The 13,803-nt window shown below is 34.9% G+C and overlaps 1 protein-coding gene across 1 annotated transcript in view; it reads right to left on the bottom strand.

The window, feature by feature from the left end:
* The window catches only part of LOC145258184 (protein HEXIM1-like), a 63,775-nt gene extending 51,596 nt beyond the window's left edge, over positions 1 to 12,179 (bottom strand). Inside the window, exon 1 of the mRNA XM_080116064.1 lies at positions 11,108 to 12,179. Coding sequence (XP_079972190.1) covers positions 11,108 to 11,931 — 824 coding nt within the window. The 5' untranslated portion in view covers positions 11,932 to 12,179. The remainder of the gene's footprint in view (positions 1 to 11,107) is intronic.
* Positions 12,180 to 13,803: the final 1,624 nt, after the last annotated feature.

Raw genomic sequence — 13,803 nt, 5'->3', positions numbered from 1 at the left:
AAGAAATGATGAATGTGAAGGGCCAACGTTGCCTTCACATTTTCGTCAAGTTTCAGAAAATTCTAATGGATGGAGCAAAAGTTATGAGATAAAGTGTATTTTTTTTTTTTTTTTTTTTTGCAATTTGGGAGCATTTGTGACCCCTTTTGAGCTCCTGGGAATGCCAAATCCCAGTGAAAACGGACAAACGATGCAGTTTCACGCCTTAAGACATATATATATTTGAATTCAGCATCATGGAAAACTACTATATAGTTATACATATCAAGTTCTTGAGTAATATGAAAAAAGAGCTTCAAAAAAGGAATGTTTTTTTTTTAGCCCTAAAAGTCCCAGAGGGATGCGAACCAGAATTTTGCCAGGTTCATCCATTCTGAATTTATATTAATTTATATAAATAACATTTTAGCCAAGTTTCAGGAAAATATAATGGATGGATCAAACGCTATGGGGCAAAAAGTGTAATTTTTTGCCATTTTGGACCTCTTTTGAGCCCCTGGTGACACCGAATCCCAATGTAAATGGATAACAGTGCAGTTTCAGGTCTTAACACATGTATATTTGAGTTGACCACCATGAAAAACCACAGACATATCAAGTTTTTGTTGAGAAATATGAAAAAAGAGCCACAAAAAGAGGCGTTTTTAGCACTGAAAGTCCCCGGGGACGCGAACCAGAATTTTGCCAGGGTCACCCATACTGAATTTATATTAAGAACAATAGGCTCCACATTTTGGCCAAGTTTTAAAAAAAATCTAATGGATTGATCAAAAGTTATGGGGCAAAATGTGTCATTTTTGGCCATTTTTTACCTCTTTTGAGCCCCTGGGGGTGCAACGGGAATTTTTCTAAAAATTACTGTGCACATCTATTTAATGAAATTTTTCGCAAAATTTCAGGAAAAACTAATGGACGGTTATCTAGCAATAGCCGGACTAACGGACGCATGGAAGCACAGACACCACTGAAAACATAGGTCCCTCTCCGATAAACCAGAGGACCAAAAATGTATAAGATTCAGTGTGAACTCGGTCCGGTTATGAAAATATGGTAAATAATATGCAAAATAAAAATATTCATTCTCTTGTGACCACTATTTAGAAACTGAACACCCCTCTTAAAATCTGTAAATATTGAATTTTTTCGTTAAAAGTTCCAAGTGAAGTATGTAGTGTCAAGTCTGTTGAGTTAGAACAAAAAGAAAATCGGTCGAAAATGTAATGTTCTACCTAGTATTGTCAAATTCCATCTCAGCAAGCAATATTTGTCAAGCACTTTAAAATGTTGATAACTTCTACAGAATTTGAACCGAAGTGTTTTTTGATGGGTGGCTTTGGTAAAAAAGATATTTACTTTCGTTTAATTTCGTAAGAAAGATAACAAAATAGTAATTCGTTCTTACTAAAATAATAACAGGGTAAAATAGGTACGCATGGAAAAGATTTAACTATTTTTGGCGCTTCTACACTATCAGAACCAAATTTCGGAAAGTGTAATACTGAATTTCACATGAAAAAAAAAAAAAAATGGTACCTACGTATTCCTCGTATTTTTAAGACGATTATATCAAAAAATTACGAAAATCAATAGGGTAAAAAATTATTTATTAAAGAAAATAGAATTTGAAGAAAACGATCGTTTTTGCTTATGTAAGACACAAGAGAGTTCAAAAGGGAAGTAATTTTCCGTTTCGATTTATTTCATAAAAACAAGATGGCCGCAAATTTTCACCTACTAACACGATTAAAGTTGTTTTCTTTTTAATAATTCAGCAATATTCAAATAATTTCGACTGCATAAGGTGCAAGCTGGCATTGTATTACATTAGAATTGACAAAAACATAAAATAAAATAAGAAATAAAAACCATTTGTTTTATCTGAAAACTCTATTTATCAACTACAAAATTTCGTTTTGATAGTGCAGAAGCGCGATAATTTTATTTCATTTTAGTAAGAAAGATGACGAAACACAAGATTTCCAGCTACGGTATAAATGTTTTCTCAATCATTTCTCTCTGATAGGCTCATAAGAGTAGTGGTTGATGGGCAGAAATCAGAGGCCCACAGTATTAATGCTGGAGTCCCTCAGGGGTCCATACTGGGCCACACTCTCTTCCTGATCTACATCAATGATCTCCCAAAACACATACTAAAATATTTCGTTGACATCTATGCTACTGACACGACCATCTATGGCAACACATCAAAGGCCGTAAATGATGATGTTCTCTCTGATTCTCTCTCCGCTGATCTTGAGCGCGTGGTACAGTGGGGAAAGAGGTGGCTGGTTACCTTTAATGCATCTAAGACCAAGCTCCTATCTTTACATCATAAACGCTCTGATCCCCATCTGGCATCAATTGAAATGGTTGGCTCTCGTCTAGGGGAGGCCCCATGTTTTGATAAGCTTCTGGGTTTGACCTTTACTCCTGATCTTAAATGGAACACATACATCAAGTCTGTGGCCAAGGTCGCTGGGAAGATGGTGGGATCCTTCTACCGCTCCAGAAGATATCTCACTAATGATGCAATTCTTTATCTATATAAGAGCCAAAGATGGAGTACTGCTGCCACATCTGGGCGGGAGCTGCTAAAAACAGCCTATCCTGCCTTGACAGAGTACAAAATAGACTTCGTGGCTTGATGGGGGATGCCTTTTTCTCTACCCTGCAACCTCTTTCCCACTGAAGAGACATAGCGAGCCTGTCTTTGTCCTATCGTTATTTCCATGGCAAGTGCTCGTCTGAGCTCCATTCTCTGGTCCCCCTCGCCAAGCTGAAACCACCGTCAATAATTTTCCCCACTCCCTATCTGTGCCTAAATCAAAACGTAGATTCCATGAACAAAGCTTCTTTCTTAGAACTGCACGCCTGTGGAACTGTTCCGCTTGCCTGTTTCCCTCCCGACTTCAACCTGGATGTCTTCAAGTCCAACACAAATAAATTCCTGATGAACCACCCCCCTAAGTAATGACACCTTATCAATTCTCCAATACTATTGCTACACTATCCCATCCATTGATTACTGTACACACAATAACCCTTATCCCCGAGTGGCCATTGGGCCTTGATTAGTGGTGAACTCCATGTAAAAAAAAAAAAAACAGTACTAAAATAATAACAGGGGAAATACACCTTTTCTGGTAATAATAAAAATTTCGTTTCATTTCGTTTTTAAGTTCCGGTTCGGTTCTGTGGTTAAGTTTGATGGACGCGGGCGATTTTTTGAGCGATGATTTAGCCAGGGTATTCCGATAGTCAGATTTACCTACGCGTATGTTTTTTTAAGGTTAATTCCTACTTCAGTAACGTAAAATATTTAGAATGAAATGTTTCAGCATTAATGCCAAACTTTATTGAAAAATATTACATTTTAAAAAGGTGCTTGTGTAGATTGGTGATAGTTAAAAAACGCATTTCATGTGAAAACATTACGTATCATGGCGAAATTAGTATGAATTCAAAAATTTATAAAAATGATCCAGTAGAAAAATAATTTAATTTATCGATTTATAGAATTTGATCGTATGTTTTAATGTTGAGGTCTCAAGATCCACGGGAGGTAACTGCAATCGATCATTTTGACTTAATTGTTATTCCGCTGTTTTTAAATATAAAATGTCAACATAATTGTGGATGATTTTGCAAAAACTTTGGTCATTCATAATTTCGACATTACACGTAAGTAAGTAATGTTTTCACCTGAAATGCGTTGGTTTAAACCATCCATCACTCATCTGCACAAGCACTTTCCATTTTTAGGATGAAGCGGGAAATATGGGATGAAAACGTTTACTTTAAACATCAAAATAAGTCTTTAAACTGTCGACTTACAAAGTAATTTATGGGTTAGGGTTCTAAAAAAATAAATAAAATGAAATAAATAAAATAAAATAATTTTTATTTCAACGGAAAACATAAATTATCGCACGCGCCCCTGTGGTATCAAGGAAAAAGGAAATTGAAGAAATAAAAAGAAAGATAATTCAATAATAGAAATTCTTTTCTAGAATAGTGGCTCCTTCGAGAAATACAGTTTTGCTTTTGGAGAACAAATGAACCATAATGTTTTCAATTCTAACCAGAAAATTACTATTCATAAATTTCATTTTAAATTCATTGGTATTCAATAACAATTATAAGTACTTTTGCAGAGTAAAAACCGTGCTAGTTTTAAGATAAGGTTTTTAAGTTAAATTCAATTTTTATGGTTTATTTCAGTAAATAGACGAAAATACAGGATAGTTTAAAAATAAATAAATAAAACGCCCTTCACTCACACCATGTTAAGAATGGGTTTCTAAATAACATTATTTCAGCACGGTCCGTATTCTGCATAAGTACGAGAGAGAGAGAGAGAGAGAGAGAGGAGGAGGAGGGTATGCTTACACGTACGACATCCCCAAAAAGTAATTTTTGGCTAGAATAATATCACTATTTGAGTCACGTAAATTATTTACAATGAAAACTGCGTTCCATCATTACTTGCAATCAATGCATTAAAAACAATAAAACAAATGAAAATAAACATACCAAGTTTCAATCTTACACAATAGATGTTGGAAAAATATAGTCACCATCTTTATAAACAAAAGGCTAGATAAGGAAAAACGATAACTCCCAAATTTTCTAGTTAAAGGACACGGACGGTTATGAACCGTAGTTATTCCTTGGCTAACCGTTGGTTTAAAAAAAAAAAAAAAGATGGAGACTATATTTTTCCAGAGTTCACATTTCAAGCTTGCTACAATTAGATTGTTTTGGGCAGCCAGAATTTAACTTAATCATCCTGACTTCTAGTTTAGATTTTTTTTCTACAAGCTAGTCACCACTTATCAAGGCCCGAGGGCCACTTGAGGATAAGGGTTAATGAATGTACGGTGGTCACTGGGATAACAGCGTAGTAATCGTTAATGGTAGAAATCGGGTATAATTTGATTTAAAAGGGGGACGACTCAACAAGAATGTATTTACAGTGGACGCGAAGACGACCATTATGTAGTCAGCCGGAAAGCAGGCCAGCGGAACAGAATTCCGCGGGAAGGCAGTTCTGGGAAAGAAGCTCTGTTCATGGAATTTGCGATTATAGTAAAAATTGTCTATTCTGTTTGACCTCAGCTTTCTGTCTGAATTTGACTGGATGAATTGATATGGTGAAGGAAGCGGACAAGTCATTCTTAATATGCCGGCTTTCACGTTATCCGAGAGGAAGATAATCAATTAGAAGGGATCATATCTTACGTGTCACAGTCGTTCCGTCTGCAGAGCAGAAACCGGAAATTCAAGAGAGCAGACAATCTTGACACTAACAACAGGCGAAGGGTCAAATTATCTTCAGTTATTTTTAACTTCAGACGAGTGCAAATAAAAAGCGTGAATAAAATCGAAAGAAACTTCTCCGGAAATATCCATTCGGTTTTACTTCCGTAGTTTACGATTTTTCTTCTTTTCTTTTCAGATATGATTTCCAAGATAAGCAAAATTCCATAAAAATTGAGTTTATCAAATTGTTAGATGTGAACAAAGTCATGTTTCTACATAACATGGTTATTTCAACACGACCCGTAAACTGGAGAAATATCAATTTTAATCATCTTAACCAATATAATTTCATAAAATTGAATATATATTTCAATATTTGAATATACACTTTTCATTATAAATATATTAATACTTATGCATTTATGTTACCGTGCTAAAATACCGTTATTTAGAAATCCATTCTTAACCGGGGGGAGGGGGTCGTAACTATTCTGTACTTTCACCTAATAATTTAGTAAATAAAAAGGACAGACCTGAAGAATCTTGCCCCCCCCCCTTTTCATCTATTTTTACAAATTTTTTCAGGGAGATTATTATCGAATGGACACTAGTCTACTAGATTATAAAAAAGTCAATATCTAAATATTTGTAGGGATACTCAGTTTCTAATGCTAAAATCTTTGAGACCTTAATCAAGCACTAGTTCATCACCTCGCAAAAGCAAATCTGACAAACAGTATGGATTCAGGCAATTTCGTTCTACTACAGATATTTTAACAGAACGCATTTACCATGTACTGGATAAGGCGGATGAAGCCAGGGCTCTAGCTCTTGATATATTCAAGAGCTTTGACAAAGTCTGGCATAAAGGGCTGCTAATGAAAATTAAATCGTACGGTATAACTGGACGTATACTAAATATAAATTAGATCCTTCTTAGACAATAGAAGCATACAGGTTGTCATTGACAGACGTCTATCAAGCAGCATAACATTAATGCGGCAGTGTCTGAAGGGTCAACCCTTGGACCATTATTATTCTTGATATTCATAAACGACCACCCTGATAAGTGTTCGAGATAGGTATATTTACTGATGATGCAACGCTCTATAATATGTATGAGGGAAGAACAGATGTACAGAAATCTAAGACAATGGCAGAATCGTTAGAAAATGACCTCCAGACTAGTGGAATAGGGCTGCAAATGGATGGTAACATTTAATGCTAGTAAAACTAATCTGCTCTCCTTTAACAATTACAAGATGCCTAACCGCCTATATCCATGACAATTAGCACCCTACCTGAGAATTCTAACTTCAAACTCTTCGGCCTAACATTTGCAGCCAATATGAACTGGAACAAATACATAGACACTGCAAAGAAGGTGGGTTCCTTCTATCGAGCAAGAAGACTACTTACGCCAGAGAGTACCCTGCACCTTTACAAGGCCACCATTCGTCTATGCATGGAGTATTTGTTGCCACATCTGGGCTGGTACATCTACCACTAGTCTCCCTCTTAGATAAAGTTAAAAAAAAGTCGTCAATCTAATCGCTCCCACTTTACCAACTAAGCTCCAGCCCGTCTCATCGTCGCATCACTGTGCCTGTTTTACAAATATTTTAATGGAATGTGTTCTGATGATCTTGTTTCACTTGTACCCCCTCGACGTACATATCCCCGACAAACCCGCTTTGCAATAAGATATCACCCCTTCACTGTTGTTGTCCCTAAATGCCAGAAGGCTTTCTATCCTAATAGTTTCTTCCTTCGATTAGATAGACTTTGGAATTCTCTTCCTACTGCCTGCTTCCCTGGCTGTACTGATATGCAGAAGTTTAAATGTAACATATCAATCTTTCCAAGACATTGTCCCAAATAGTAGCCCCTTACGTTCAAGTGGCGACATGCTTTGTAAGTGTATATAATAAAAAAAAATGCAACGTTCTATTAAATCGATCACCCATTTTAGAACCACTCGATGTTTTTAGGTCAAATCTCGAATTTAACTTTCTCAAAAGTAGTTTAGCCTTTTGAAATTTAGCTTAAAAAAATAAATAAAAGTGTGTGTGTGTGGGGGGGGGCAAAATTTGGCCTAAAAACAGTTCTAAAAAAAAAAAAAAAAAAAAAAAGGTTCGATTTATTAGAACGTTGCATTAACATCCCTACAGATTTAAATATTGACTTTTTTAATATATAATTTTGTCGACTAGTGTCCATTGGATAATAATCCGCTAAAAGGTGGAAATAAAAACATTTAGAAGAGGGGCAAGATTCTTCAGGTCCAACATAAAACAAACCGTATATTTAAATTTTACTTCAAAATACGATTCTGAAAATAGCACGGTAACATAAGTGCAAAAGCAGTATATTTTATATTTTCATTAAAAAATACAATTTTGATAAAATATTTGCTTTAGAAGTTACAAGGAAACAAAACATTTTCTGGTTTTATTATTTCCTGACATTACACAGGTGACCGATTTTCATCGTTTCAGTCTTGCTCCGAGGTCTTTCTAAAACAAAGTCGGGATAATCGAGTTATTCTGGTTTGCCATTTATTTTATCACTAAAAACGTGGTTTAATAAAAAATAAATAAATAGGCATAAAGTTAATTGAACGCGACTTCCAAAATTGTTTTGTTTAAAATACAATTTTAAAATATTGGTTCGAAATCTTCATATAAATTTTAATCACTTGTGAGTCGAAGATCGATTTTTAAAAAATATCGTTTTAAGCAAAAACATTTACGTACTTAATTGTCATGTCTAAAATAGTAATATATCCAAAAATTCCGAAAACTCATCCAAAAGAACAACTGCTATTGTGATTTTAGTAAAAATGAAAAGACGGACATTCAGGAAATTGACTCCTACCTCTAAATTCCACAATTAGCACTTTTTTTTTTTAAATTGATTACAAACTTTCAGATTCATAAAAATGACTTATCGTTGGAGATCATATAACGTTCTATTAAATTGAACACGTACTTTGTGACCCTCCGCCAGAAAAATATTGCGACTCACGTGACCGGTGATTATTTCCGTCTAAAAAAAAAAAAAAAAAAAAAAGGGGGGGTTTAAGGGAACTTAACCGCCCCCCCCCCTCACACAAACGCTATTCCAAATTTCGATATATTTTTATCTCCTACAGGAGAAATACTGAGCATTTCAATTACTCCATGTGAACATTTTTTTTTTTGGGGGGGGGGGGGTCAATGTCAAGTTTCTTTCCAACTCCTCAAAAAAACTTTAAAAATGACGACTTTCATAGGTTTTCGGTAGTGTTGAAAAATATCACATTTAAATTTGGGGCAGATAAATAGTTTTCACGATATGAAGAAATTACTTTTTCAAAAGTGGGAAATCACTTTCCTATATAAATTTAACGTAAAATGAGCACCCACTTTCTAACAACCTAGTAATTTCTTCCTATAAAACAAATTTAACTGCGATATTCGTTTTCAGCACCCCGGAAAACTGGCGCTAGATTCGTTCATTTTTTTTTTTCAGATCATAATTTAGGACGCTATGCTGTTAAGAACGGCTTTGGGAATAAACACCTCCACATGTCAACGGTTTTCGAGGTTGGGCGTATTTATTCCGAAAACCGTTGGGGAGGTTGGGGTGTTTATAATACACTGAGGCAGAGGCACGTCGTAAAAATTTACGGAAAATAGTAATATATCCAAAAATTAGGAAAATTCATAGAGTAGAAAATTTATAGGCAAAGGCATTTTTTTTTTTTACGGAAGATGTAAACACCTTTGAAAATTGCGAATACAGGGGACATATTTATCTCCATTTTCGCTTCTGTTAATAGCTGACGAGTTTCAGACCACAGACAGCGATATTAAAAACTCAAAAGCAGTTTTACTCAATATATTTTCGTAATTTTTGGATATATTACTATTTTCAACATGACAAGTAGTACTTGTCAAGTAAGTACTGAATTTTTTGCTTAAAACCACATAAAAAAAAAAAAAAAACGATCTGTCGAATGGGTCATAAACAAAGCACCAAATTGTATTCTAAACAAAGATTTTTAAAATCTAAGAATTATAAAAGTAAACGGAAGTCACGTGCCAATTGACTTTATGGCCATAATTTAAAAATAAAAACATTGATCGCAAATAACGAAGTTACTTTCACTTTAATTTACGTGACTGAAATAGTAAATAATACGGGAAAAAGTCAAGTATTATGGTGGATTCGTGCTCCCACAATTCCAAGAAAAACAAATACATTTAGAAGGAGCTACTATTTTAGAAAAGAAAAATAAATGAAATGAAAAATAAAATAACATTCTTCATAGCAGCATTTAATGAAAAAAAAAAAAAAAAAAAAAAAAAAAATACGTAGTGCAAATTGTTTGAGAAAAGCACTGTTGTCCCCTACAAATATAGGTTTTTTATGTTGATAGAAGTTTATAAACAATACATTTTTCATTTTAACTGAAACACAAGGTCCAGGACAAGTTCTTTTTTTTTTTTTAAATGAATGAAAAAAAAAAAAAAAAAAAAATGTTAAGTTCTAGTATTTATAGCAATATTCATTCATTCAGTGTCGATTACAGATTTAGAGACAAATGCCCCCAAACAAAACAAAACTCCTAAATGAATGAATTTTCCGGTTGTTTTTGTCTCTTAATGTTTTTTTTGTCTTTTCATGTTTATTTTTTTTTTTTCCTTATTTCGAAGATCCATAAAGGTTTGTAATAATGTAAACAATCTTTGGTGAGAGTTGGGTTATATTTACTAACAATAATAATCGAACCGAAGGGATAAAAACATGAGTACATTAAAAGAAATCGATAAATTTCTGTCAACATTTTAAGGGGATGAAGGGGGGGGGGTCATATTTAAACGAAAAAATAAAACGTACATTTTAAAATAATAATGGCATAATTTTCTTTTAAAATGTAAGTCTGTAACGCCATGGTAACAAAACAGTTAAAAAAATATAGTCTTAAAATAATGATGAGATGATGAGTGTGAAGCAAAGTTTAATATAGGAAATATATAGGTATAATAGAAAAAAGTTCAGATCAGAGAAGAGAATATTGAAGAGGAAAGAAAGAGGGGGAGGAGAGAGACACACACACACAGAAGAGAGCAGAAGAGAGAGACACACACAGAAGAGAGCAGAGAGAGACACACACACACATAGAAGAGAGCAAAGAGAGAGACACACACAAAAGAGAACAGAGAGAGAGACACACACACAAAGAGAGCAGAGAGAGAGAGAGAGAGACACACACACACAGAAGAGCGAGAGAGGATGGGGTTTAAAGAGGGTACAATTTTCTCTCCCTAAACTAACCTTTCAAAAGTAAAACTGGCCTGCTACAATAATAGTTAAGAGAAGTGGATCTTGAATGTTTAGGAAATACAAATCGGGGGTCCATTACAAATAATGGTGGCGCTTTCGAGAAATACCGTCAGAGTTTTCCTTTAGTTTAGGAGAACGGAACCATAATAGCGGAATCTTACTCCGACAGATTTCACTTTCTAAATCGACAGTTTAAAGGTTACAAAATCACTTTCGGGTTTCGCACGATCACCAACAAAAATCACCATGACAACCGCCGACATTCGATAGCAATTTTGAAGCCTTTAAACTGTCGATCAGAAAATACTTCTAGTAGAATAAAATTTATGGTTCTTTTTCTTTTCTTCCATTTTTAGAGAGGGTGGTGGTCCTAAAATCAAAAGAAAAACAGTTATTTTTCGATCACGCCACTATAAGTATCATCGAACCAGAATAAATGGTAATATAGCTTCTTAAAAAGCTAGATTACAGAGAGAAAGACTATTTCTTTAAGTTTTCAACTTCTGTTTTTAACCTCTCATTCTCAGCCAACAATTTCTGGATCTCATCTCGAAGAATTCGCTTTTCGCAGTCCATAAATTCTTCGTTGTTGGTAAGGTAATGATGACAAAGTCCGTCGGGATTCTTTTTGGTAGGAGATTTGTCTGTAGTCACATTATTTTCAGTTTGTGTATCCTTAAGTTGGTTTTGTATTTGTTCCAGTTTCGATTCCAGTTCGGTAAATTCTTTGATTAGACTTTCTTTTGACATACTTTGAAGCCGTTCGGCATGGATATTGTCATAAGTCTCTGAGAATTCACGAGCAATAAAATTTTTCTCTTCGTCCGTGCTCTCGTAATCCTCGGATGAATCACAACTGGTTAACGGGTCCCTGTCCTTGCTGTGGTGACGGGCCAGATCTTGATGCGGAGTGGTTAATGGGGACGGGATAGGTACATACGTGCTGTGGTCCTCTATCAGGAACTGTGTAGTATTGAACGGTGCTCGAGGATGTCCAGAGGCGAAGGCCTCTTCGCGTTTCCTGGTCGCCCGTCGAGATTCTCTCTCATCGGCGGCCTGTCTTTCAGACCAGCTCAACTTGTTGTAAGGTTTCCATTTACGATGGTGCCGTTTACCCCGCCGATGTTTCTTCTTCCTGGGATTACTATCCAAGTGTTGTTCCTTGTCGCTCTCCTCCTCACCGTTCTGACAACGGATGAAATTAGAGTCGGCAATAATCTGTTTACAAACATTCTCCGGGTCGGAGGCTTGGTTTTCCGAACAGTCGTGATCAGAGTTCTGCGTGGGCAATGCACGCCCCACAGCATGCATGTCTGCATCCATCTCAACCATTGACATCGATAATAAATGTTTCGTAGTCTTTCCAAAAGCCAGCAACTTCTAAACCACAATAAAAACAACTGAGGTTGGCAGGCTTGCACATCACAACAAACTAGACTTGTCACAGGTATCTGCAGCTATGTCAAAGACAGCTACAGCTCGAGTACTTTTCGTACGCCTCTAGATTAATTACGGTTATCATTATATATATATGCACTCACTTGTAACGCCCGTTACGTCCGCTGAGATAAAATAGTTCCGTTAACAACACTTTGTACGTCAATACTTCTTTTAAAATGGTATTCTATTATGCATTATCATTATCTTTATCCATGAAATACTTAATAATGCTAGAAAATTGGTTTTTAAATAAAATAAAAGCAACTAAAATGCAAAACAAAGTTGAGAAAAACGCGCGTAGTTATATGCATAAATAGTACAAAACGGTAACGATTGGTCAAAATTAAAAAAAATAATAATCAAGGGAAATAACTCTATACAAATGTTTTTCGAATCTTCATAATTCTTTCATCCACACCTTTCCCAATATTTCGTATAATAATTTTAAAGCAAGATTTTTAATTTAAAATCTGATTTCATCCAAACGATCAAAAATAAATGATCATGCATGTCGATTGCTTTGAGTATATTCGGAATCATCATTAATTTGTGAATGAACGACCGAGTTTCGTCTTCCTCACTTTGGAAGCCATGCCTTATTTTAGGTCAACCCGAAGGAAATCGAATATGAAAACAAATAATTTCCGCACGATAATTACGAGACTTCTTTTAAGGAATATCTCTTCTTCTTCTTCTTCTTCTTCTTCTTCTTCTTCTTCTTCTTCTTCTTCTTCTTAGATTTTTTAAAAATTAATTATTTATTTTCTTGCAATTTATATATAAATATTTATACTAAAATCGATTTTTAAGTTTCAATTGAATTAGAGAACGTTGGAAAAATATATTTTGCTTTAGTTTCGTACATAATTTTGATAACTTTCATTGTATTTAAATAAAGTGATAATTTAGTTTTAAAGTATTGAAAAACTTGAAATTCAAAGTTTTAATCGATATCTTTAGCGTTTACTATTTATACATGAACTCATTTTTAACTATATGTTTTTTTGTGATAATAAAAAGAACAAACAATCGAAATTCAATTCTAAAAATAATTATACCTTAGACGCCCCCCCCCCCCGTGCAAATGTGGTATTGTGGTGACTGAGATGATTCTAGCTAGGAGTAGGATAGATATTTGTTCCTATTTACAATGCCTCCCCACGGGACAGAGTTAGACACCAGGGTCGTTTTTTAACGTGGAGAAAAGGAACAAAAATAAAAATTGTCTCAGTCGTGAAGGATTTCTCCTCCACTGACAGAGAACAAGAAATTGAAGTGCAGCATCTGAAGAACAGATACTACACTTACCCAGGATGACAAACAACATCCATTTCCCCCCCACACTTTTTTATGGCCTTGTACCTAAATTGTAAATGTCACAGAACATATACTACAATTCATTTGTTCTTTTCTCGGTCAGTGAAAAAGAAATGCTTGTAGACTGAGGCAATATATATATATATATATATATATATACATATATATATATATATATATATATATATATATATATATATATATATAATATCCACTGACACGTGTTTCTGTTTCGTCGTCTACGACTCATCAGAGTGGCTGAAGCTAGCGAGATAATCAAGAGCGCTCCTTTTTAGGAAGTTGGAATTTTCACTACATTAAAAACCAACCTTGTGTCTAACTTTGCAATCGCATGAAGGCAAGCAAGTAAGGACACGCCAGGCTAATACCAGTGTGGAAATAGGCTTCTGTTAACCCCACCGGGAAATGCCGACCACGGCAAAGGAGCGGGTA

This window comes from Euprymna scolopes, chromosome 33 (genome assembly GCF_053919585.1).
Source record: "Euprymna scolopes isolate OS-2025 chromosome 33, ASM5391958v1, whole genome shotgun sequence".
In the NCBI taxonomy this organism is placed as follows: Eukaryota; Metazoa; Mollusca; class Cephalopoda; order Sepiida; family Sepiolidae; genus Euprymna; species Euprymna scolopes.
Note: the sequence above shows the minus strand (reverse complement) of the source record. Positions and strands in the feature narration are given on the sequence as shown.